This window comes from Dicentrarchus labrax, unplaced genomic scaffold (assembly GCF_905237075.1).
Source record: "Dicentrarchus labrax unplaced genomic scaffold, dlabrax2021, whole genome shotgun sequence".
NCBI lineage: Eukaryota > Metazoa > Chordata > Actinopteri > Moronidae > Dicentrarchus > Dicentrarchus labrax.
The window spans coordinates 12,346,960-12,374,468 of NW_026136717.1; the positions used below are offsets into that span (position 1 = coordinate 12,346,960).

The 27,509-nt window shown below is 40.7% G+C and overlaps 3 protein-coding genes across 3 annotated transcripts; all 3 read right to left on the minus strand.

Annotated features, from left to right (window-relative positions):
• On the minus strand, positions 1-16,059 carry ntn5 (netrin 5). The gene is made up of 7 exons (XM_051428836.1): positions 15,862-16,059; positions 8,638-10,112; positions 7,271-7,459; positions 5,004-5,153; positions 2,451-2,501; positions 1,218-1,298; positions 1-958 (listed from the first exon to the last, which is right to left on the minus strand). Exons 2-7 carry the CDS (start codon positions 10,100-10,102, stop codon positions 363-365), a joined length of 2,532 nt encoding a protein of 843 aa, XP_051284796.1. The 5' UTR covers positions 10,103-10,112; positions 15,862-16,059; the 3' UTR covers positions 1-362.
• LOC127349602 (zona pellucida sperm-binding protein 3-like) lies at positions 15,848-24,716 on the minus strand. Its single transcript, XM_051375467.1, has 9 exons — positions 24,707-24,716; positions 24,230-24,489; positions 23,964-24,076; positions 23,146-23,249; positions 22,850-23,024; positions 22,521-22,638; positions 22,348-22,430; positions 22,130-22,239; positions 15,848-15,999 (listed from the first exon to the last, which is right to left on the minus strand). The coding sequence occupies exons 1-9, from the start codon at positions 24,714-24,716 to the stop codon at positions 15,848-15,850; spliced, it is 1,125 nt and encodes a 374-aa protein (XP_051231427.1).
• Positions 24,717-24,795: 79 nt separating this feature from the next.
• On the minus strand, positions 24,796-27,384 carry cnpy4 (canopy FGF signaling regulator 4). Its single transcript, XM_051428853.1, has 6 exons — positions 27,204-27,384; positions 26,916-27,042; positions 26,640-26,736; positions 26,314-26,436; positions 25,943-26,060; positions 24,796-25,394 (listed from the first exon to the last, which is right to left on the minus strand). The coding sequence occupies exons 1-6, from the start codon at positions 27,286-27,288 to the stop codon at positions 25,264-25,266; spliced, it is 681 nt and encodes a 226-aa protein (XP_051284813.1). The 5' UTR covers positions 27,289-27,384; the 3' UTR covers positions 24,796-25,263.
• Between the last annotated feature and the right edge of the window lie 125 nt (positions 27,385-27,509).

The following is a 27,509-nucleotide window of genomic DNA, read 5'->3' on the forward strand; positions in this document are numbered from 1 at the left end:
TTTAAAAAAAAATCTTTATAAGACAAAATACTGCATACTGGCATTTCAGTTTCTTTTAGTCAGACTTTTAATTTTCAGAAGGATCTTTTGTAGAAAATATTAAAATTACTACTACTATTAGTAATATTTCACATAGCACCAATTTGAATATTTTCATCATCAGTGAGCTTTGTTGCAGAAAATTGCTCTCAAAAAAACACACAAGGAAACTTGTGTTCCTTCACATTTTTAGATGAGCACTAATCTTTCTCTGGGATGGAAGCAAAGTCTCCTGAAACCTTCAGGAAAACACTGTGAAAAAGAGAACTTTCCTCTCCTCCTTGTAGGTGTTTTGCAGAATGTCCAAAGAGGTGGAGGATAAATCACCCAGCACCTTGAGTAGAGCACACCAGAGCAGGGGTGGTTGTTGAGGGGGTCGTGTCTGTGGATTTAACCTCGCCGTCTGTGTGTGAGTGTGTGTGCGGCACCTCGGAGGTGTGAGTGTCGTCCACTGTCACAGAGTGTGTGTCCACGTTGTGAGGCTCTGTGTCTTTCTCAGTCAGCAGGTGAGGGGGGATGTACCCAGACTGGGGTTTTTTTTCCTCTCTATGCTGGTGGTGCTGGTAGTCGTGGGGGGATTTCAGCGGGCAGCGGCCCCTCTTGTCCTGCCCCCGGAAGCCCCTCAGTTTGGGGCTCCAGTGTTCCCGCCACTGGAGGGCCAGAGTGGAGCGGTCCGCCACCAGGCGACTCTCCTCAGGACCCCAGCCCCGCTCCCCCTCCTCTGCACCGATCAGGAGGAAGGTCCGGCCCACGTGGAGGGCGGGGCAACCGCAGCCGAGGTCGCGGTCGGGGACCCAGAGGGAGTGGGGGCCCCTGCGAACGCGGGAGGTGGACCCCACGCGGAAGACCGTTTGGACTGAGATAGAGAACTGCCACCAGGGACCTGAACGCTCCATCCCTCTCACCTGCACCTTCAGCACTGAGGGACACAGAGATAAAACATTTTTAATACATTTTATTTTTCTATAATTGATTTTATATAATTAAATTTTTACTTTAAATATTTAGGTTTTATGTGACACAAATTAGGTTTCATTCATCAGATTTAAAGTAGGTTCAATCATTTCAAATAATTTTACTTTATAGTTTGCTAGATTTTTATACTACTACTACTACTACTACTACTACTAATAATAATAATAATAATAATAATAATAATAATAATAATAATAACCAACCGTAGTCCTTGAGACAATAAGTCTCCAGGTTCATCCTGACTTTAACCTGGGAGGGCTGGCAGTATGAAACACACTCCTCGGCTATAACAGAGATGGAGAGGGAGGGAGATTGCATCAAATGAGAGGGTATCATTTCATAGCAAGCACATCAGCACATGTCTTTTCCCCTAATTACAATATGGCTGCTTCTATTTGTCATCACAGTATCCGGTTACTAACAGATGACTCGTCTGCAGCAGGTGGGACATTCCTCAAGCTGCCACTAGGAGGGAGTGGTTAGCTACTGCATGGAGAGTTACAGCAGGAGCTCCCAAAACAGCTTCAATACAAGGACTGTTAACTGTTACTGTGTCCTCATGTACAGATTTAAAGCACTTCTCTAGATTCATCATAAAAACATCAGAAAAAAAATCTGAGTTAATTATTATGGTATTATGCATTTTTCCACGAAGTGAAAGTAACTGAACATTTTGAGTCTCTCTCACATTCCTCACTTTAAAATCTAATTCTTTCAAACTAATAGCTATAAAGTGATTTTACAAAAGATCAAAAGAGATAAATACAAATTAAAATAAAGAGCAAATAAGAGAAAAGGAGTGAAACACAGTCAGACAGAACAATAAGTATTATAATATATAAATACTTACAATAGGGGTAGGTGATATGTGTGTGTGTGTGTGTGTGTGTGTGTGTGTATGTATGTATGTATGTATGTATGTATGTATATGTATGTATATATATATATATATATATATATATATATATTATAATACATCCCATTGATGCAAAAAATTATGTAAATCCAATATTGCCATATGTAAAAGTTTTGCTTACTGATTTGAGCAGAAACATCTGATTGTAGAAAACGTTACATCACCATACTGAATATATTGTATATTAACTGGTTATGAAACAGTCTCAGTGTAATACTGATGCCTCTATATGACCTACATAAGTTAGTTTTATATAGTTATTCTTAATGCCTGCCACTGGGTCGGATTCCCCTTGAAATCAATTAAACAAGGCAGTGCAAACACTATTGCTGTCGTCCACAGAGGGCGCCAGAATCAGCAAAAAATAAAAGTTCCTTGTTGCTCCTTTTTAATATAAAAATGTGAAATTATTGTGGAAAATGAGAACAGTTTTAAACAAGAGACCACGAGGAACGATCACCTCAAACTGAATCAGATGTATTTATTGATTGATGTTGAAATATAAAAGACATTTACTCACCTATGCTGTACTGAGGTTGGTACACCGGGGTCGGAGCGACCTCTTGAATTCCTGCAAACATAAACCCATCTTCAGACAGGTGGCAGGAACACATACACAGAGAAGCTTCAGCGCACCTACATGAGCTGTCGTTTGTGTGTGTTATGTGTGCTATGCTTGAATGCCGCTCGGTGTGTGTGTCTAAACGCGTATGTGTGTGTGTGTGGTCCTTTTTTACGGGCTAGAAACACTTGAACACACACACAGACACAAGCTTTACTTAATTTAATAAGGTCAGACCATCACTTCTTGTATGGTTTTTGTCTCAGACATTAAACAGAGGCTAATAAAGTTGCTTGACTCTGTGTTTGTGAGCTTGTAGATGGAAAATGAACAACCTGTTCGTCTGTACATACATTATCCAGGCCTCTTGTAAAAGTGTGTGTGACAGTGCTGCCATATTTCATCAAGTTCACACTCCGTCCGTGTCCTGTCCTCTCTGACAAAACTGGGCCAGTGACACCCTACACCCCCACCCAGCTGACTGTCCCCCACTTTTAAAACACTGTACTGTGTGTTTGTGTGTGTGTGTATATGTACATGAAGTATATGTGAGAGGTCAAAATGAGATAAATACATGTGTATTTATCATAGCTGAGTCTTAATGTTGCTACTTTTGATAAAAGAAGCCAAACTTGTACAAACTTTGCCTAAAAAGTTCAGTATAAAATGGGCAAAATTATGATTTAAACCAATACATATCTGATTAATGAGTTAAAAAAAGACAACATGACTATAAATCTGACAACCAAACTAATATCTAGTTGGTTGGTCAATAATCTAACACCTAATCTGACTCTGGATAATCTTCAAACCACAGGGATTAAATGCAGTATGTGTTAATTCATCTTTTTTTGTCCACTTTAAATAGTTTGTTAAAGAAAATAAACTTTATTTTGATTATTTATGTTCCATAGTTCAGAGTCTGTGTCTGTTTGTCCTTTTACTGTTTATTTATCTTTATATATGTGAATTAAAGGAAGCTGAAATAGCATAAATTCCACTTAATAATCATATAAACTGAGATGACAGCTACTGAAATCAGGTAAACTAACATTAGTTATGTTGGATAAAAGCACCAGTTAGCTTTCCCTCCATATACTTATCCCTCTCTTGCTTTATCTAAGGTATTTGTGTTAGCTTAGCAGGTGTTTAGCAAGGATTTTTCTCCACCGTAGTTGCATTTGGTGACAGCCTCGATGTATTATGTGGAATAACAGGTGAAGATAGCCAGGAAGGTGGGGAGACAGACAGAGAGGGAAGACGACAAGTAGCAAAGGGCCTAAGGTTAGGCCTGCAGTAAGGACTCAATCCTAGTCGCGGCTATCTCACCAGCTAACTTTCCCTTCATATAGCTGTCTCGCCGTTAGCTGTATAGTTGTCTCTCTTTTCTCTCAATCTTTATCACATGTTTGCGTTTGTAGGAGAGAGCAGAGACACATATTTAACTCTGTGGACTTCCTGTCCTTCCTCAAGGTGTGGACAAAAAGGTTCAGTGGGAGTTAACTTTAAGTTTAGCCTGGCTGCTGCATGCCTTTTCGTCTGTCTGATGAGAGGAGGTGTTAGAGGTGGTAGTGGGGGGTAGTGTAAGAGATGCTATACATAGCCTGAGATGGTCTGGCAGTAAAAACAAACAAGGTTTTCTTTCACTCACTCCTTTCACTGGGAGAGTTATGAGTCTGGGCCCTGTGATGGGGGGCGTTTTTGAGCTGCACAACAGGTGTGAAGCTCGCCGCCGCTGGCTCCCTATGTCACCTGATTGGGGCTTACGCAGCGTCAGTGCCTGTGTAGTTGTCGGCACTCGTACGATTAGCCGGGGAAGTGCACTTGGATTAGCGCTCGTGGCTGAGGTTCGGTGCTGGCCAGGCTCAGAGATATGAGTAGCAACAATCCACTTGATCTGATGCTGATCCCAGATCAGCTGCAGATGAGGTTTCCCTGCAGCGGTCAGCTCATGTTAACGCTGCTATGGAAACCGTCTCTAGGGATGATGAACAGGGGACACGCTGGGAGATCGGGCCAAATTAGTCTGGACAGCAGCGGCCCCTTTTATATTGAGCTACTCCTTGATAAAGGCTTAGAGAGCTTGATAGGAGGTTTAATCCATTTGGGTCACAAGTAATGAAGTTGAAGGAGACGAGAGGTCACTTTGCCATGACTGACAACAAACTATTAAAAGTCTGATTAATTTTAGCAGGGTGGCGCGCATCGAATGCTTTAGAGAACTTTTAGACTCAAACCTTCGACCTAAAGAACAAAACAGATTGTCATTTACTCAGTTTCTGATCTGATGATGTTTGTAAATGCCTTATTTACAGATTTACATAAAGCATATCTCATCTGCCCCCTTTATGGTAAGAGTTTGTGGTTAGGTAAAGGCTGCAGTCAAAGAGACCTCCTCTAACTTTTTTCAGCACTAAAACATCTCGTGCTTCTGCCTTTGCAGCTCAGAGTCAGAACAAGTAACTACTGCTAAAGCTAAGTAACTGACATTAATGGTGGTGGTTGACTTACGTATGCAGGGCCGTAGAGGGGACCTGCCCTGTTTGTATCCCAGGGCACAGCGGTTACACCTGAGGCCGGTCACCCCTTCTCGACACAGACACTGACCCGATGTCTGGTTACACCAGTGACCCACTGCTCCCAAAGGATGGCACTGACACGCTGAAAAAAGAAAACAAGAAGACTTTTTGTAATCTAGAGGTTAAAGCAACAATAATTCATTTTTGGTTTTTTTTCTGGCCACTTTGGGGCAGCAAAACAAACATTTAACAGAGATGCAAACAGATGCGTAATTCAGCAATTAGTATCTCCATCTGACACCTGTATGTCCAATATTCACCCTCTTTTTTTCCTCTGTTTTGGTCTCCATCAACTCCTGAGGGAAATATCTGGTTCTTAAGCTTCTAGATGCTCCACTGTGTGCATTTGTTAGTTGCTAACTTTGCCTGCTGGAAACAGAGCCATGAGCTAAAAGTAAAGTCGCAGGGTGTAAAACCAAATTAATGAGCTGAAAGATGCTAAAATGCTCTGCAGAGCTGCAGAGTTTGGTGATATTTCCCTGTGGGAACTGTCACCTTTAACATGACACATAGTCATTGGATACATTGTTAGTATAAAAATATTAAGTAGTGCGACTTTAAAGAAGTAGCCATGTGGTTGGTTCAGATACCCAATAAATGTTGGCCAATCGTAGAAGACTGTAGTTGTATTAGGAAGCTTCCACATGCGAATATGTTTCATCACTATTTGGTTGAGTTGCCCTGGCTTCAGAGAGAAGACTGCATCGAGTTACAACAACTAGAAAACAAGTTAAAGATATACTAAGCAAAAACGTGTGTCCAAGTCTGCGACTACCGCACAAAGAACGGACAGGTCAATAAACAGGATTAAAAAGACCATCCGTCAGAGACCGGACGAAGGTTTAATCCTGCCTGACAGAACCCTTCCTGAGAGCGTGTCCTTGAGAACAGACACCTCTACTAACTCCATAAAAGCTATTTTGTAGCTCACTTGTTGGGTAAACAAGGATAAATTCCTCCACAGAGGTATCAGCTGAATGTCACATGGTGGCACGGATGATTTGGTTTGATTTACTGGAAACACTGACATATCTGCAACATCAAAAGGTCCTGGATTTATTTCTATCGCTATCACTGGAGACCCGCCCTGTATCTAAATTAAATTTTTCCCCCCTTAAAGATCCAGTGTGTAACATTTAGGAGGATCTATTGGCAGAAACCAATCCTTTCATGTTTTTTTGCTTGTTTCCCAGCCACCGTAGTTTCTCCTACACGCTTGGGATGAGAGGGTGAGGCGAGGGGTTTTACACTGCTACATGCCACTAAATTCTACACACTGGTCCTTTAACGTTGGCTGTTCAGATGCTGTATAACGATTACTCCCTGGATTTGCCATGGTTTACATCGCAAAGCTTTTTATTTACCTCTACTATCACAGGATAAGACCCGATGAGAGAAGACAGATAGCGAGAGGAAGCCACACTTCAGCAGCTCTGTTCACACTCTGGTAATGTTTAGACAAATCCTTACAATGAGTCCAAACATAAAATGAGTAATTGCCCTCTAAAGGGTAACTCAGTGAAATATAGCATCAATAAATTAAAGCTGAGAGGTGAGACTGCGAGGTGGAGGATATGCATTTCGCAGTTTTGGTGCATAAAAGGTGATAAAATATGGGAACGTTTAATCATTGCTCTTATTTTACACCCCCATGTGTCAAGCTCAAAGAGAGCCCATTAAGTTTGGATATATTAGGCCGCTGGTCGAGCTTCCACATGAGCATGCCAGAGTGTCACAGTCACTTAGGACATGTGACCAGTCAAAGGTCAGGGGTCGTGGCAGATGCCAACCGGTGGTAACGATGGGGATACAGGTGGCAGCTCAGAAGGGGCTTGTGAGTGTTTTTGTGTGCGTATGGCTAACAGGAATAGCTGTTCAATCTCACAATGTAACCACCCCATAAACACTTGTGTACGCTCAGACAGAGACACAGTGTGCGTGCAAACACACACAGAGACGGATGTAATTGCTGCCTCTCACACACACACACACACACACACACACACACACACACACAATGATTTTCTTTTCATCTTCCAGGAATGCACAGTTAGTTATTAAGGTTACATGCCATTCAACCGTGCAAGGCTCAAATACACAAACAAGAATACACTTCCTTCTTCCCAAACACACACACACACACACACACACACACACACACACACACACACACACACACACACACACACAATGACTGACGTTGGCAGGCCTTGCGGTGGTTCTGTGGCTTGCTGTGGTCGCGGGTGTATCCGTTCTGACAGTACTGGCAGTGGCGTCCGGCCGTGTGGTGGCGACACTTCTGACACACGCCTCCGCTACGCCGACCCGACTGCTGAAACACCTCCATGCTGAAGCGGCACTTGTTTGTATGACCGTTACACTCACAGGCTGGACGAGGGAGAGAAATAATTTATACAAATGAAGAAAATAAACAACATAAGATCTCACATCCAGTGTTTTGAATTGGCTCCTTTTTAACTTTCAGGTTCAGGGGTTGGGAAACACAGGAGGAATACTTATGTAAGTGGTGCTATCATTGTTGTGTTTATTCTTTTATTTTTGGGGGATTTTATGCGAGAGTCGACAACAGAAAGAGGACGGGATGAAATGAAGGGAGAGAGAGATGAGGATTTGACATGCAACTTCTCTCTTCTCTTCTCTCTCTCTGGCTCAGACTCGAACCAGGGATGTTCCGGGTTCCCGGTTGGAGCCTTAAACCCCCAATCTCTGTTTATTCTGACAGTAACAAACGTAAACATCATGTGGGCAGGGGCCCGGTGTCACGGCATCTTCTTTACTGACTTTATTGTCCTTTCACTGGTTCAACAACAACAAATACACTAAGTGTATTATTGCTTCTGTGGCTCTGGAGGAGCTTTCTAACATCTGAGAATATAATAGATGATGTAATCTTGACAAGTACTTGGAGTCTAGATATTGATTTTGAAAGACATGTCTGTTTACCATCCAGTGAAAGACACTAAGCAACTGCATTATGGAAAATGTGGAATCCATTTTTTGGGGGGTATTCTTCCAGACTACAGTAGGAACAGTCAGGATATGTTGGCCTTTGATGGATAAAAGATGGCGGTACTAAATGGTGAGGAGATGTATTTGAGTTATGAGATGTATGTTGATTTATATTTAACATATTTCATTTAAGTTGATCAGATATGAAGATACTGATGTTGAGCTTCTTTGTTTGATGTGAAATGTTTTGTTTTGTCTTTTTATTGTCTTATTTTGGTTGGTCGTTAGTTAGGATTGTCTATGTTCATGTATGTATATTTTGAGATATCTAAATAAAATCTTATAAAATTATCAGAAGAATTTACAGTTTACTATGTGAAGATATTTTATTCTTTTATTTGGATTAATATATTTACCTTTTGCAAGTGTTTGGGAAGAGAATTAATATACATATGAATCCATATACTCCCTACTTTCTGCCTATTGTAGTATGATTTGTGTTACATTTGTTTATTTTTTCATGTAAAAACTAATAAAAACAACACTTTTTACACTATTTCTAAAATATTCATTCAGCATCAGGGTGCAGGACTCACCAACACAGGGGTTTGGGTGTGTGGGTGTAGCCCGATGCCATGGTCTGTCGCAGTAGAAATCCTCGCACACGTCACAGTCTGGCCCCGCCGTGTGATGCTCACACATGCACACTGCCCGGCCTGTGTCGTCACGACGACACCTGGAAGCGTGTCCATTACATTTGCACCTGCCGCCAACTTGCAGGTCCGAGAGGGCCAGAGGAGCTCGGGCAGCGGAGATTAAGGCAGCCGGTGGGGTCACCTGCAAATTCCTGGAGCTTTGTTTGGTGTTGAGATTATTGTTCCTCCTCTTCCTCAGTTCCCGCCCCTTGTTGCTCCTGCTCTGCCCCTCAACTGTCCAATTACAACCTCCATTGGGGCAAGGCAGCCAATGATTGTTGTCCTTCTTGCGGCCACGTCCTCTGCCTTTCCCGCTTTTTTTTGAAGAGGTGAGCGTGTCCGTGCTAAGTCTATCGCTGCCTTGCTTGCTGGTCACATTGTGTCCATCTTGACCTGACCCTTTATAATGACCCTTCCTTCCATGTTTGTCCCCTTTCTCCCCTTTGTTCCTCCCTCTTATCTCTGAGTTTTTGACCTCCCTGTCAAAAAATGCCAGTGTATTATCTGTGTTTAACTTGTCCTGATCTCCAGTGCGGCCCTTGTAGCCCGATCTCCACCTCAGAAACCCAGTCCCTCTGTCATCTTCTGCACCTTCACGCCATCTTGTTTCTTCTTTCTTACCTGGGTTGCCCACCTTGGTGTCTTTGGACACCTGGTGGAAAACCACACGGATGTCCGTGGCCGTCACCCAGTCCTGGAGGGTGTGGCTGTGGTCAAAATCAGGAGAGGATGGCCGTCCGTCCAGGGTGGAGAAGGCCAGCACCATGCCGCCCCTCTGCTTTTGCAGGGGACGAGGGTCCGAGCAGAGGGGCTCTGTCTCTTGATGCCTTGTGTGGGCCACCGTCTGGGAAGGCTGCCCGAAGTTCCCAAGGCAGTCGCTGGAGTAGTGCTGCATCGGCCTCCAGGTGCGCCCGTAGTCCATCGACTTGAGGATAGAGATGGAGATGGGGTCTGATGGCTCCCCTTGCTGGCAGAACTGCAAACTTATGTAGGTGATCTCAAAGCGGCGGCCCAGAGGTAGCGTGAGGACCCATTCTCCGGTGTCAGTACCTCTGTGAGCCATCCAGCAGGTGAGGTTGTGGAGGTTGTGGAGGTCCGTCAAGGTGGTGATGTTGCTGTCATAGTCAGACCCTTGTAGTGAGTGGCTAGCATTTACTGGGATGCCATAGGCGGCGTTGATGAACTCTGACAGGCAGTGTCGCGGGCGGCCGTCTAGGTAGTAGCAGGGGTCATGAGGCGAAGTCCAGCTCAATGGGGTGTGGGAAAGGGAAGAGGAGACGAGGGATGGAGGGAGGAAAAGGAGGAGTAGAAGGAAAACAGGGAAGAGAGAGGTGGAGGGGGGAGGGGAAAAGGGTAGGAACATCATGTCATCCAGCCTGTGGAAGAAAAAAAGATGATTTTTAAAGAGAAAACCATGGGATCTAGATCATAAAACAAGAAAAAAAGAACATAAACTGATTGATTTATATCACTTGAATTTGAAGCCAGAGAAGGAAATCTAAGATAGACCACCTGTGTCTTTATTGAAAACACACGATACCAGCTCACTGCATCACTTTAACTGCTCTTATTGGCTTTCTGTGGATACTAGTAAAGATCTCATCCTGTAAAAATGTAATCTCCGATCTTCACAGTAGTGTCGGCCACCGATTTGAACCTGTGACCTTGACAGCCCTTAAGAACATATTCGTCTTCAAACTCCCTCAACCCTGAAAAAGAGTGGATGAATGCGGGTGAAGAAGGGCGCGCACCCAGCGGGTCTGTCTGAAATGACAAAAAACATGCCCGACAGCTGGGGCTAAACCCAGAGCTGGACCACATCCATCACGTTTATGGCTCTCCCTTTTCAAATCACTTTACCGTCGGTCAGTGCTGCAGCCGAGCGACATGCCTGAGCATGAGCGTCGTGAAGTGTTATGGAGCAGAAAAGAGGGTATGAGAAAAAAGAACAAAATGAGGGGAGGGAACGAAAGGAGCTGGAGATTAGTCTTTAGGATGGTAGAAAATGATTTATAGATCGAAATGTGTGTTCGGCTTGAGCCCCTACATGGATACTTCCGTGGTAAAGACAAACACAGACTTGTGTACGTCTGCAGTGTGGACAAATCCCTTCCTGTCTGTTACAACTGGTGATGAGTGTAATTTATTCCTCTGTCAAAAGATTTGATACCCTAGAGCGTTAATTTTGGCATGTGGACAAAACGAACAATGCGTGCACTTTCTGTGGAACCAGTGATTTATTAGTTTTTACCGCTCACAAGAGGCCCAGAAGCAAATTCCCAACAATCACTTCTTTTACTTGTTTCTTGCAAAGAAGGTTCAACACCTTCCACTTTTCTTTTTTTGTGTCAATCATGTTTATTTCCTCCACAACAGGACTGTCATTTTCTCACCCATAACTACCTTCCTTCCATATTTTCAAACAGCTTTGCCTCTGCCCTTACGTCTCCCTGCCCATCTATCACCTGCCCCCTTCATTCTGTTCTGGGAATATTCTTAACTGCTGCGAGATTGATGATGTCCTAACAAGCGTTTGACACTGACAGCAAAGTCAGCAGGGCTGCATAAACCAAACCCATAGGAGAGGACGGGGCTGAGAGCCTCACCGGCCTCGTCATCCTGCTCAATTAGCCAACGACCGAAATATGAGGCTTCCCTCAGGGACCACACAGCTCTGAGGGGCCTGAGAGGAGGCTGTGGCACTCCCCTCGACTGTCTCTGACAAACCGCTTTTGGAGGTCGGGAGCATGGCAAAGACGTGCTAGAAAGTGGATCAACCAAACCTGGTTGTGAGGACAAAAGCCAAGATCAGGCATATCAGGCGACCCTGTTTGATGGTGTTGCTACAGGAAACGCTACCAGCACAGACTGTGGCGATGAGCGGTCTGACTGTGACCCTGGTGCCACCAAGCCACATTCCTGGGGTCCAGAATGCCTCGGTTGGTCATTCCTGACGCGTCGAGACATGCCCTGTGGGAACCTGAACGCACTGATAAAAGCAGGACTTATAGTTGATCGGGTGATTAATTAGGTCTCTGGTTTCATGTGGTGTCAGTGTCCTGGCTGTGTAAGAAGGGAAGGCAGTGTTAAAGGGATTATGAGCAGGGTAAAGGTTATTAGAGGATTCAGAGAAGTGCTGGAAGAATTCAGGATGAGGAATGACGAATGAGCGTAGGCGGGTCGGGGGTTCAGGGTTGGGACAAGTGAAACACACGAGGCTAGAAGAGAAAGGGGGCGGTTGTTTAACATTCCCATGACATGCACTTGCTCTTGTCTTTGTCACATTACATGACTAATTAAACATCGGCCCATTACAACCACTTTGATAAATGGATGCTCATCTGAGAGAGGCCCCTGAGGTTTTTAATGCGCCCCTCTAGGCCAAATCCAGACTCTCTCTTCTTCCGAAACCAGATCATCTGTCTGGCACCGGCACCGTAACCCACCGGATATGGTTACAACGGTTTTTCTCTCCTGCTTTCCATAAATTCACGGAGCCGAGGTGTCGGAAGAACATGTTATAGATGAGCGGCATTCAGTGTAAAGTGCTGTTTGATGCATATTGACTGCAAATCGCATGTGTCTGAAAGAAGCCTCCAAACCCCTTTTTTCTTTCTCCCCAGCAAATGTCAAGTTGAGTTCTGAATGACAGAAAACAACCCTTAAAAAAATACCAATATGCCTAAATTTTTGGACACATTAAGTTTCAGAGAAAAAGTTTTGACATAACTTGGCAGCAATCTCTGTCTTTCAAAAAGCTTATACAGCCAAATAGTGGTAAGATGAGATCAACATCTCCGGCGGGTGATCTTTAGAAGCAGCTATGCTTGGCTGGCAAGGGGCTGGAAAAATACTTGCTGACAACCTGGGGGCATGTTTACAGCATAGTCGAACAGAGGAGAGCGAGGAAAGCGACGCTCATGTTCGTGCTCTGCAGTCCCTATTTATTTTCCTAATGTAATTCTGCTTCTATTATTCTTCATCATGCTGAAATATGTCTTCAGGAACTTGAGAGAGCCAAAATGTTAAAGTCGGGAAGGAAAACAAATGGATTGTTTTTAAGGTTTGGAAGAGCTAAAGTAACAAGAATTTGTGCATATATATACGTTGGCTATAACAAATATTATTTATTGTCTTACAACATTGAATCAAAGAAGATTTAATGCAGCTTCTCTGACGCTAATAAACACAAATGTCAAAGGGAAATCATATCGTACCAATGTCACGTATATTAATTGCAAATATTAAATACTTGTTTGCATAAGTATTCACGACCCCGTCAGTATTATACTGACTAGTACTTGTATTTTTATGAGTATGGCGAGGTTATCAGAGGGAAATGTGACTCCATGGGGTAATAAAACAGCAATCAGAGATCTTTATTTGTATGTGTTTGTAGTTATGTTGTCCTGTGGTACCTCTGAGTCTATTTGTTTTTTTATTAATGCCGGTTCCCAGGCAGAGAATCAAAGAGGAAAGCACATGCATTGAGGAGTAGCAATATGGGAATTTATCAGTGTTTTCACCTATAAATGTACATTTTAGAGCTTTATTCTGCAGTAACAAACTCATATATTGGGATTTAGTGGGACTTTAAGTTGCAGAAATAAAGCGTATAACGTCTGGTGTGTGGTATTCTCTCTTGCTACCTGTTAACTCTCTTTGGCCTGTTCACACTTTAGAGCTGTGGGCCTGTCTGACTCTGGAGCTGTTCTGGTGAGCAGATGAGCTGGATTTGGCCTGTCTCACACATTTTAACATTCCTCGTCATGGACAGCAGCCCTTGCCAGCAGGACGGAGGCAAATATGTTAAATTCAAATTGCTTTCCTGCTCGGTGATGAGTTTTAAAAGACTAAATAGCCCTTTGCACAAATAAACAGCGCAGTTTAAAGAGGCAGTTTTATATCAGGCTGATAGTCGCTGGGAAGATTTCCCAGGGTTCTACATTGCAACTCTGCTCTAAGACACGGAGCCTTTAAATAAATATGATCAATTATATAAGCTCTACATGTTTGAAGCTGAACCAAGGCACCTGTTGGTGCATGTTACCACACTGACACCTTTGTTAATTTGCAATTGTCCTCAGCCGGTCAGAAATACAACACTGGGCTTCGGGAGGGAAGAGAGAGGCTACGTATGCGGTCTGTATTCTCAAACTGCATTCCTGCCTGCACAGTTGAAGCCCATGTGTGTGTTATTCCACACGGAGCAGATTCCAGGAGTTCTGTTTTAGGTGTAATAATCTAATTTTAGTGGGGCAGCCCAGGAGGTGGAAGCAACAGACAGCACAAAATGGATTATCACTGCTTGTATCTTTAGCTAAAGGCCTCTGTCCTTCACGTTTGCACCTCCAACAAACTGCCAATCCGGTGCATGTGCGGGGCCCCCAGGGGCCAACTGTACCTCCACAGACACAAGGAGGGTGTCTCTGCCTCTGCGTTGACCCGTGAGCCATGCTTACTTCATTTTTGAATAAAAAAACACATGTTACCCACTTGATATTTGAAAGCGAGTTTCCTGTCAATTCTCCCCCCTTTACAGCCTCATACAAGTTGGCAAGACGCTCTCCAGCAGCTCCAACTCACATGTTGATATTGAAAAACAGATGGAAATGAAATCATTGTGATTCCACGTTGCAGTCACGCCAAAGACAACCTCGGGCATGATGGAAATAAAAGTAAGGTTTTAATTGCGTGTCAATTAAATCCACACAATATCTGACAGGAGGTTAATAAAGAGGTAAAATAAAATCACAAACACACCAAAAACAAATACAAAGCACATGTCTTTTTTTTTTTTTTAAAGGCAACTGTAATAATAAATTAGTCATCAGATTATAGAAAATAAATAACAGCAGTTTTTCATTAAGCACACTAAAGGCCTGTAGTTAGAAATATATATATATATATACGCCCTTTTTGGAAAAAAAAAGAAAATGAGCAATTTGCATTAAATGTCTATTAAAGGAAATACGGTATATTTTCTCACGGATACGAGGGCTGTAAAGGGATTTTAAGGAAACTAATTAACTACAGACGGACCTTAAAAGGAAAACAGCCCGCAGTCACACGCAGGTTGCGGGCGTTGCATTTTATGAACCTCAGAATAATGATTCACTCGCCTCGGTTCATTAAACGCAAATGTTTATCATGTTTAGTCTGATTACTTTGGCAGGAGACTAATTGCCTCCATTCCAGAGCTAATTGCACTTGTTGAGCAGAAATTGGCTGCAGTCAATTAGCTTTATCTCACAGAGAGGAACAATAATATTTACAGTGTCAAAGCTATCACAGTTTGATCAAACAACTTTGTAAAAGTCTGGAAAATTAGTCTCGTGTGTGTTTGGCATTACAGATTTTTTGTTTTTACAATTTAAGGCCAGCTAATTATAATTAATGCTGGTGCCGCTTGTTATGTTCATATTTTATGTTCTCACATTTTATTTTTTATTTAATCCGCAACAAGACTTAAAGACAAGTTATATTCTTTAAATGTCTTACAGTTATATCATAATAAAGGTGGGATTATCCCATGCTGCAACAATTTGTGTAAGTTATTAAATCTAAGGAGTTATGAGGAAAATCAAAGTTAGTTTTTAAAGTAAAAACGTTCAAACATCAACTTTGGATCTATACTGACATGAGTTTTTATAATTTAGAAAACATAAATAAGACTACAGCAAACTTGCCCATTAGTCCAAACAGTATAATCAGTCTGATACAGTAGAATAAACATAAATAACCAAATATTTATGTTTTTAAAATATAATAAGAAATAGAAATAGGTTCAAGTCTCGCCTGTCGGTAGAATTTCTAGAGATACGTTGAGCAGCGATGTCGGGCTACTTTGTCCGTTTGGTAAATTATTAGATACTTTTAGACCAGAAAACGCATCATGGTGATAAAACCTCCTCTGGTGCAATTTCCAAGATGCATTTTACAAACACATTTCAGTACATTTCTGCCTTATTTGTATTATTTTACAGCGACAGAAATACAAGATCACTCGCTCTTTACGCGCGACTCCAACAGAGATAAAAAAAATAAAAAAACCTCACAAACACCTTAAAGAGTCTGAGCCAATAAACATTGAGAAACAGGGAGATATAAATCAGCAGAGCTCACCATGTGCGTCCCAGTGACTCTCCTTCTCCTTACGTCTCCTGCTCCTGCGGTTCCTCCTGATCATGAAGAGACGCGCAGCAAGTGTCCGGACATCCAGCTCCAAGCGCGTCTGCGAGAGGAGCGCAGCAGAAGACAAACCTACCGAGAGGGGGCAACACACCGGGTACTGGAGGAGGAGGAAGATGAGGAGGAGGAGGGGGGAGATAAATTAACGGGATCAGCTGGGAGGTGCGTCTCTCCATATAGTAACTGAAGTGAGCCAAGAGTGCTCCCACCATCGAGAGGAGTCACATCCTGCTCGACGCACAGCGCACCTCTGCCAGACTGCCTCACATGGTAAAATGTATCGATCAGACTCAAACAGGGCGCTGTTGAACTGATTGATAACCTTTTTAAGAGTTCAATTCCTTGTTGATTTCAGGTTTGAAATGTTTTGGATAACGTTTGCTTTGGGTAGTTTTAATGTTGATTCCTACTTTTTGCTCCTAACTCGCCTTTGACTTGACTTTTTTTTGTCAATAAATGATTAGTAGATAATATAATACGTATTTTTAATGTAGAAATAGGTACAGAATGTTTTATTGTTTGACAATTTATTGATACAGTACACAGTAATCTTCTCTCATTTTAAGATAAATGTTTTTGTGCATATGGTCTTTTTTTAATAAAGTAAAAGTAAAAACTACCAAAGTAGGCCTTTATTGACTCAAAGGCCATAATTAGATAAAAATAAAATAAAGAGGAAGATATTGCACTTTTTACTCCACTTTGTATATTATGATTTCCACATGATCCATGTGCAAACAGAAAATGCAGCACATGGGCTATGTTTCTGCAATTAAAGTACTTTAAGTACATTTTGGTGCTAATATATCTGTAAGTAATAATAAGTTAAGGGATCTGAATGCTTCCTCCATCACTGTGATTCAGTTAATACAACTACAACATTAAACTGCCTCTTTAATGTTAATACATTAGTAGTAGTAATAATAATACATTCAGAAAATTATTATTTTTCATAATTAGTACTTTTTCTTTTGATAATTTGTGTATATTTTTAACAAGGAATTTCTGCTTTTATTAAAAGCTGAAAATGAAAAACATATTTAATTATCATTAAGAGTTTAACTGTAAATCAGGACTGTGGGCAACAAAGCAAACTCATTAAACTGTTGCTAAATCCTGATTGGTGCACTGAAGTAAAGACATCAACTTGTCCCCACAGAGAATCAGTGAGAAGAGCTCAGACACATAAATAAGAAAAAATCTCTCAATTTAAACTTTGGCAGGAACTCTTATGTTCTTGTAGGATCCTGTTGCACATAATAAGGAGCTAATTGAGGAAATAGGTTTTCAGGGGCTTTAATTAAAGGATCTGAAAGCTTCCCACTACTGGTAACACATTACAGTCTCTTGTTGGCACGCAGAGTATCATCATTTATCTGAAAATAGGCCATTTTACTGTATTGGTTGTTGCAAGCTCTGGAGAAAATGTCAACACACTTGAGGGGGAAAAGTTCCTGGAAACAGGTTGATCTGCTTTTACAGACAAGTGGCATTTTTTTCAACTTTCAAGGCAGTTTTTCCCTCTTTAAAAGAAAATTGGAATTTTAAGACTCAATTAAATATTTCATGGCTTGTCGAGGGTAATTTTTTTGTGTGTGTGCAGATCCTCCAACTTCAGGTTTATTACCACTGGCGGGCAAAATTGAGGACACAGAGGAAAGCCAGTTGCACAAGTCTTATCTCATATCATCCAGGCAAGGATCTCCCCCTCCAGTTTGCTCCAATTATCCCTCAGTGGAATAGGAAAAATGGTTGAAGTTAATTGGCTCGAGTGGATGGTTCTCAGATGTGAACCAAAACTGATACAGATGGAAATATAAGAAAGAGAATCGAGGTGGAGGGAGGGAAGACGCTTGATTGGAGAGGAGGAAACTTTCCCAGAGAAAGCCATAAAACTGATTGATGACTTCCCTCGAGGAATGTTTCCCCAGGTGTGCTTTGTGCTTTGTGCTTTGTGTGTGTGTGTGTGTGTGTGTGTGTAGTTACAGTGCAGTTAAGAAATGCTATCCTTGGATGCAGGACAAGTGCAATAAAGTAAATTGAGGGGTAAAATAGCACGTTTATGCGTCAATATTGCACTTTGGCAGCATAAACACAAAGACACAAGAGATTTCAGTGAGCTGAGATGGAGGTGAACTAAACTGGTACCATTTAATGAATAATTGAAACAACACAAATACTAAGTGATAACAGAAACCCTCCCTAAAAATGATATAAGAAAATGTTTAGCTGTTTAACAAAACACCTCAGGTGGTCCTTGACAGGTGCTTTGTGCTGCCAAAGTTTGCACCCTGCAGCTAAGAGTGTGCTGAGAGACTGAAATCATAATAAACAAAATACCATGGAGGTGTAATTATAAAAGTCAACATTAAGCCACCGTGACAGAATAAGAGCAGATTTCACAATACATGGGAGTCTGTTTGATGGATTAGCTGTGCTTATATATTGAAAGTGCTACAGTATAACATTGTAGTTCAGTTTAATGATCAGATATAAAAGTGAAGATGTAAATGATATATATATTCCCAATCCACAGTGTATATTCATTTCTCAACTGCAGCAAAGAAACACATAAATGCATCTTTTAGTACCACAAATGGGAGGCTGTGCTTTCGTCTGATGATCTGAAATATGGCTGTAACACATAAGTAGAAATAACTCTGTAATGGAAGAAAAGATAAAGATTTACAGCAAATGTCCAGAAGAGAAGAGTAAAAGTCGTCTACTCTGGTTTAATGAAAATAAATTGAAACTGATAAAGGACACAGATTCAGCATGAAGGAAAGCAATGAAAGTTAGATAAGATACAGATATGTTGATTTATAAAGGCTTGAAATGAGAAACAGTTATTCAAGTGAACTGACATTAACTGGAATTAAATTTTCTCTCAATATAATGAATGAGGAAAAGGGGAACAGTGAATTAATTTAGAAGAATATTAATCTTACAAGAAGGGTCCATTTTCGTTAGGAGATCTTTACCTCAGAGGAAAATAAAATGAATTGAAGATACCGGGTGTACCTCAAGGATCACTGTTAGGCCCCCCTGTCTAGTCTTTATATTAATAACATCCCACAGCAGTGTCACAGGGTAGAACTGAGAATATATGCTGATGACACTATTGTATATAAATGCAAAAACGGCTGAGCTAGCACTTGTAAAGCTAACAACAAAACCTATTTTTACAGCCCCTCAGTCTTTACATTCATATCTAGGGTTGAAAAGATTGATTAAGCTACTAAATTTAAATATCTTGGAGACTGTCAAGTGCCCACACAAGGCATATATTTATGATCAAATAACAAAGTCCTCTAGCAGCCTTAGTAATTATGAGTAAAAGAGGAAGTTAGGTGACGTTGTTATGGAGCGACAAAGTCCTTGTAGGCAGGAAGTCGAGTTCAATGGATGAGAACAAAATATTGGACTTCAACACAGGAGATTTAATGATCCAAGCTACTGTGTTGTGGTTTTAAAGGAGCAGATTTAATGACATCTAGCATTGTCGTTGCAGAATACAACCCCATAGAAGAATGGCGAAAGGCCCTGGTCTCAAACCAGTGTTTGGTAGAAACAAGGCAGTTCAACATGACACCTGCAGATTTATGTTTAATTTGTAAATGTTCCTGGAAGAGAGACATAATTTTGCCGCAGTGAGGAATGAAAGAAATAACAATTAGAGTAAAGAAATGAACACCATTCAGTGTGTGTTTTACTTTGGTATATCAAGGTTCAGAAGCTGTAAGAGGATCCTCTATTAACTTAGAGATGTATCTCACATGTCCTGTCCATTTCAGGGATCTCTCCCCCCTTTCCTCCCCCTCATCTAAGTAGATCTTCAAGGAGATCACGTTCCCTCCCCTCTGACCTTCTCCAATGTATACAGCAGTATGGAGAGGAAGGAAATGATGGACAGACTTTTGACATGAACATTGCAACATGCTTTTCTTATCGACTCATCCGGATGATCACCTCTGGACACAAAATGGCATCATTGTACCTCAAAAATCTACATTAATCTCTAAACTATGATGGATTTTTTGTCTGTTTGTTTTAATGCAAGAAGAACATTTTCTTGAAAAAAAAAAAAATGCAACCTTGACTGACAGCTTTGGCTCTAAAACATAGTTGGCAGATAAACGATTGTGGAAGATTATCTTGGTTGCCATGAATCCAAATGCAATGTTTTTGTTTTTCCCCTCACTTTGTCTTTGAGTGTTGACAGGTGCTGGATGATGTGGAGCAGATTGTTGTTCCGCAGTGAAGGAAAACTCCAATAAACCGCAAAGTTAACCTGCTGCGTTTGAGGATCAATGGTCAGGAGAACAGATGTGTAAAATGTCCAGAACGTTTTACCTTCTGCTGATGATGATATGACTGTACATTGTCCTCAAAGGTAGAAAACAAATTGCTCGTAACGAGTTAGAAATCCATGAATCCCAACAGGCATTTTGTAGCGAAGAGTCTAAGGGAGCATTGTTAGCCAAGAGCAACCACCTGTTTGTACATAAAGTATAAAAGTTTGTGTCCATTATCCACATCCAGACATATATTATATTTTAACAGTCTGCTTGGAACAATAACGTGTGTCTGATTTCCAATAAAAATGGATAATTTCCACATCCTTAAAAAGGCATCAACTCCTTCTACCTCATTAAAAATGTCATAATCTATAAATATGTTAATTTTGTTCATTTCTAAAGTTTTCCTGTTGGACACAAGATGTCTCCTCCTTCACTGTGAAGTCCATTCTCAGTGTCTGTGCACTGGCGGCTTCAGATTTCTACATTACACCCGTATAAGTTCTTACTTGACCAGGATGTTACTGTCAAACTATTTGTGATGTCACAAATCCTGCCCGTTAACATCTGATTTTAACTGAGCACAGAGAAACTTTCTACTTTCAGTAGATAAATGTGAAAACATTCTTCTGGTGTCAAACTCTGTACAGACATCATTTAAACATCAGACTAAAGGAACAAGAAAAAAAAAACATTTTTAAGTGGAGGCGGACTTTAAGTAACTTCTTCTCAGTATTATTTGGGGTAAATGTTCCCGGATCATTTGTGTTTTACGGCTAAACAAGAAACAAACTGGAAGAAATGCAGCTCTAATAAAAGGAAACACTCAAAACTATTAAAGATTAAAAATGGAAGCTTCGAAAGTGAACAAAATGACCACCACAGTCAACACTCGGTGACCCTCCTATGTAATGGGGGGAGAATGTTTTGTATTGAGGCTTTTAGTGGAGTTTCATCAAACAAAGTTGCATTTAATCTATTTCAGAAGAGTGTTGACAGATGTTGATATTTAAAGGTCTATTACGCAAGGTTGAAAAATAAACCACATGTGGTTACACATTTCCCTTTTTCGACTGATCTCACCAGTCAGACTTTGATGACTAAAATAAAGTTATAATTCATCCTGTAGTGATGAAGGAAAATCAGACCGCAGACAAACAGAAGAGTTCAGCAAAATACACAAAACCACAACCTGAGAAAAGAAAAGCCTAAATAAATTACAAAGAAAGTAAGGAATTCACGGGTTTTATTTTTGGATGTAGTAATTTATCTGTTATTATTACACCTGGAGACTATTTATTGATTAATAGATAGACGATCTGATCCAGTTGAGTTTCATTACAGTGTTGGAAACACATTGATGTTAAAACATAAAGAGTAAAAGCAACATTCCTAGTATTAAGATAACATTGCTGCTTCAGTCAACACTTTACAAAATTTGGTGTCCACTGTCTATTGTCATGGAAACACACTGTTTTATTTCTTTCAATAGTTTTTGTTTTTTATCTTATATTATTGTTGGGTATTTTATTTTGGATTATTTTCAATTAATTTTCTTTTTCTTTCATTGCAGCTCTGAACGGTTTTAATCTTTGTGCAATTATTGTAATAATTATTTATTATTATGTATTATAAATGGTGAATTTGTTCTAGTGCCTCTAGTCTGCACTTAAAAATATAACTTATAATATAATATATTTTCTTACATGTGACAAGCGCTTTAACACAGTTTTTATTAGATTCATTTATTTTAATACAGATATTTCTGTTTCCTCACTGTACTCAGAAATATCACTGGACCCAAACTGGTTCCCATTTGCAACTCTGCAAGGACAGAAAATATGAGTTACTTTAATCAGCTGATCATTTTATAAACACAATATTTAGTCCTAAACACAACATACTTGTATCAGATACAGTCTGCCTGTGCTTGCTCCTCAGTGCCCTCTTGTGGTCGGACCTGGCACTGCGGCAGCTCTCACAGACACGGTCATCACCATCCACTGACCTCCACCTGACAGATTGAGAACATTTTTGATACCTTTTTATATATGTCACATGTTTTTTGAGAATAAGTTAAGTATTTATATTTAATGGTGGACAGAAAGAAGACCAAACCAACCTCCCGCTCATAAAAGAACAAGCCCTTTTCACTGGGTCCCTGTTTGAAATGGGCTCTGTTTCCAGGTAACATGTTATATACATCTATAGGAGACAGTATGACACATGCTGAGGTATTTTTCTTTATACCATAGATAACTATATATATATAAAACATGTGAAATCAGTGCTGACAGTGTGTCTGTGGTCCTGGTGGAAGAGGAAAGGTTGGAGCTGGATCTGGAGGAGTTGGTCCTGAACTCTGGGCAGGAAACGGGAGCTGGAGCCGTTCAGCTGGGAGTCTGTAAAACATCTGGAAAGAACACACATCCTTATCAGATTTAACTTCTGCCCTCAGCATTTATTACATCAGTAATTTGGCTGCATTTTATAAGAATGGGATACAGAAACCAGATTTATGCAAGCAAACCTGGGCCACTAAAAACTGATTCAAAGGAAGTAGTTTTAATTTGGAAAACTAATTGGAGGAACAACTGTAGACATTAAAGATACAAAGTACTCACCCGTGGTGGTCTATGAAGGGGTATCTGGGGTATGAATTCACATCAGGGGTCAGAGTAGCCACACAGCTGGTTACATACAGACGAAGAGGAAGAGGATGATGATCAACTGAGGCCTCCATGTTGACTGTTTCACCCGGGAAGTAAACAGATGATTTTCTCTCACTGCTCCAGTCATCTGAGGAATGACGAGACACACAAAATATTTTAAAGGTTTTTTGGGTCAGAGCTGTAACTAGGAACATTCAACACTAATTGTCCTCAGTGTCAAATATAATAGTAGTTTAATTTTAAATCACCCGTCATGAGCCTGAGGTGGAAGTCCAGCTGGAGGCGCATTGACTGGATGGAGATCAGGGGAGTCCAGGTTGGTTTCAGGGCCCTGCTGCTCACGGTGTACCTCCTGCAAGGTGGAGGGGTTTCAAACAGGAAACATAATCACAGGAGAGATCATTTTTATTACAGAAACTAGTAGGAAACAGGAGGAAAATTATCTTTACCGAGCAAAGGAACTAATGAAAGTTAAATGTTAATTTTTAAAACATCTTCACTATCTAGACTCCAAAGGATCCAGATCGCTTTCAACAAAAAGACAGTGTTCACACATTACACAAGTTTATAATTTAGCTAATTTTTTTACTTTTTTAAATTTTTACTCTTGATATACAAAGTATTACATGGTCAGGTTTATGCCCTCTGACCTCTGTTTTGTCCCCTTTCTTCCATTAAAATTACATTAAGAAGGGATTTCTTCATGGCAGTTTATAGACATCATATAGATATTTCAAATGATCGAGTATTGTTTTACACCAGGCTTGAAAAAAAAATGTGACTCTATCCTTTTAAAGCTAAAAAACTAATGCAGCTCTCCTCAACTCTGGAAAATTCTCCAAAGTCAGTGTTTCAATGGCTTTTCTACATTTTAGAGCTTTAACTTAGTAGATTTTTACACTTTTTTCTCTGTATATATGCTGTTTTCTGTCTTCTATCTCCCTCTTTCCATGTAAAAAATGTTTCTATTGCACGTGAATAAAGCTTGCTCGCTATTTCACCAACTATACACAGCATCAGCAACACATATAAAGCTCTAGAGACCATTCTGTGTGTGTAAATGTACCTTCTATATTCACACTGGACTGGAACAGCAGCTGCTTCTCCTCCATGAAACATGTCTCCAGCTGATGTTGGAGGAGGAGAGTAGAGCAGCAGGTTGTTGTACAGCACAGCACTCTGGGTGAACTACATATAACAGCACTATTAAACTACAACCACTAGGTGGCAGCATTAGGCAGCAATGATCCCTATAACACAGGTTTATGTCATTTTTCTTGCCCCTTCTGTAAAACAAACATTATGTGTTTAATTATTAAGAGGCTCACCAACCATCATTTTACTGCCACAGTCAGTCAGAGGCGCTCTGATGACGTATTCTCCATTTCCAGACACTTTGGCTTTGCAGTGATGTTGCTCCACACTGGCAGGTCCGAGCCTGAAGCGCTCGGGCTCCACAGGCAGGACAGGGTCAAACAGATAAACTTTCATCACAACCTCAATGCTGTCCTCGTGACATTTCACCACAAAGGTCTTGACTTTGTGATCTCCAGAGTGAGAGTTTGGCTTGTTTGTCTGATCCAAAGAGTTTGCTTCAAGCGCAGCCAAGTCAGAGAAAGACAGAAAAAGTGGTTTGGTTTGATAAGTGTAGCACTGGATTGTCTCTAATTTACAGAGAATATAAAGAGAAACTGTAAAGTAGATGGAAATAAGAGGCATTGTGGTGTCTTCTGATAAAAGTTTCTTCCTGTGGCTGTGAACAGGAACACACCTGAGACTAATTATCCTTCATCAGTCACCATCAGTCACAATCACACATGTTGACTAACTTCAAAAATGGGGCTTTTGTGTTATTTAAGGACATTTTTCTGTAATAAAATGTAGAAAAACTCCAAGAGTGTTATAAAAAGTATTTTATTCTCAATGGAAAAACTGTACATATTGCATTTAAAGACTGCAAACTGGGGTAAAAAATACTGATATGTACCATGTAGTGTTGGCATGAGGAGAGATGTAACAGCGTTTACACAAAATATAAAACTGGAAAGGTCTCTAATATTCATGGTAAGAGTGTTTTAAAAAAAAAGGTGCAAAAGTTCTTAAAAGGCTGACATTCATATAAAAACAGGAGAAATGTAGTGTTAAAGTCTATAAAACCATCATTTGACACTATTATAACTCCAAATGTAAACTCTACTAAAGGTTTTAACAAATATTTGGCACCAGAAATAGTGCTAGTCGAACGTATGTCACATCCAGCCAGAATCGGATTGTGTCACAGTTCATCATTTCTTTGCAGTTTGCCCATCGAAAGCTAAAAAAATGAGGTTATTTTATTGTATTCTGCATTTCCCTTTTGTTTTTCCTCATAGCTCCGCAGCGTCGTGCGTCTTTGCCTCCTTCTCATTGGCTCCCTCCTCGTCTGTGCTGTCGCCTTCTGCCTCCTTGGCACCTCCTTCGGTCGCCAAGTCTCCTTTCCACACCTCCTCCATACATTCTGAGAGGAGGGGAAAAAAACACACATAAGAGGAGGCTACATAGTTTATTATCTGATGTGATTAAGTGCTTTTAAACGTGGTGCTTACATTGGTTTATATGTGTCACCTGACAAAGGGCAGGTGTCAACAGGTAAAATTTAAGACTTTTATGACCATTATAAATGTAATTTAAGACATATTTTAAGTTCTTACTGGCAGATTAAGTATGAGAGATATGAAGGACAGTCGGTATTGGTTCAAGGTTGGGTTCATTTTGTAGTTGTTACAGCTTAATCAATACAGTTTCTTCCCAAAAACACATTTAAAAGTGAGACTGAAAAATGCAACTTTATACAAGAAACATTAACGTCATTAATCCAAAACATTTTTAAAACCAGACTACTGGATGGTAGACTTTAAGACCACGTGGAGACCTTGTGATATTCGGAACAACATTTCAGGTTCATGTATCTGGAAGTGTTTGATGAGACTTAAAACAATTAAAGAATTAAAAAACAATTTGAAGCAGCTTTAGACTACGAGTGTAACCAACCCCCCGTCGTCTTACCTCGCTCTGATGTCTTGAGGACGTGGTTCTCACAGAGGAAGTTCTCCAGCCTTTGGTCCTGATGATGGAAGTACCAGTCCTCCACAACCTCCTCATACTGCTCCAGCATCGTCTCACACTGAACAACAACACACACGTAAAAAGTAGGTACATTACTATATATAATTCTACTGTTATGATGCATTAGCAATAGAATTTTCCTCTGTTTTTAATAACTTTTCTTATAATAAATGATACATGTAGGTGATACGAATTCTCTTTCACCTCTTACTCATTTGACAATGTGCACATGAATAAATCTACACACAACCTTTTAAATGAAAACACTTTAAATTAAAGGCAGACAGGCGCACACACACTCGTCCTCCTACCTGCTTTTTCATGTCGGACACTTCCACAGAGGGTTCGTCCCACAGCTCAAACGGCAGACCCAAATCCACTTTAACTCCTTTGTGGACCAGGTTCTTCAGAGTGGTCATGGTCTGACTGGCACCCTGCAAATACACACAAACCAGCCTATCTGTCAGTTTGCTGCACAGATTAAAAGAAATGTTTGCAGATGACACGAGCAGAAAAGATAACAAAGGTTCAGGGTTGATTAACGTGGAACATGCTGCGTGTAAAAGGACATAAATCATGTCATATTTGAGCATTAAGTGCACTAAAAACTATTAAAATCAGAGTAACACAACTCCACCTTGGCGTATCGGAGGCTGCCTGGTCTCTCTGCATGAACACTATACTGCAGGATGCGTTCACATATGTTGTCCACCGCCTCAGTCAGTCGAGTTTCCCTGCAACAAGGACACAGGTGCATAAATGATGAGCTTCCACATGCAAACACAAGCCATAGCTGCAGGTTTTCTAGCAGATTAAACAACGCACAGTGATTTACTAGAGATTAAACCTACAGTTTTTGTTTTGAGAAGCAGTTTTTTTTTTTTACAGATTCTCCCCCACAGAGTGAACTTACGAGGTGTTGTATTTGATCTTTCTCCTCCTCCTCCCTGTGTCCAGCACTTCTCCAACCTCCAGCACTTCTTTGGAGCGACCAGTTTTGTCCAGAGCCTCCTGCAGCTCCACGGACAGGAACTTACACACTGACAGACAGCAGGAATACAGGAAGAAAGCCACGTAAAAAAAACCCCACACTATTATATATAATATATATATATTTATGCACAAGCCTTACAGTTCAGGCACAGACTCGAGGACACACATGTAAACAAATGTCGCAGCTGGTGTCACTTCTTCGTCCTACCTTCGCATTTATTCGGCAGTCTCTCGTCTTCGTCCGCTGCAAATGAACAGCAGACACAAAGGAAAACCAGTATAAAAAGTTTCATTGCAACAGTTTGTTGTTAAAAGCTGCGGGAGAAACAAAAGTTTAATACCGCAGCAGCCACATCGGCATTTTTCCAACTGCGCATGCGTAGTGTAACAGGAGTAGTAGATGGCCGCTGGTCGGATTTCAGGGAAGATTGTCGATAGAAGAAACCGCGAACTCATTAGTGGTTCATAAGTTAAGTTATTGTTTTTTATTACTCAATATCTTTTCAGTTACACT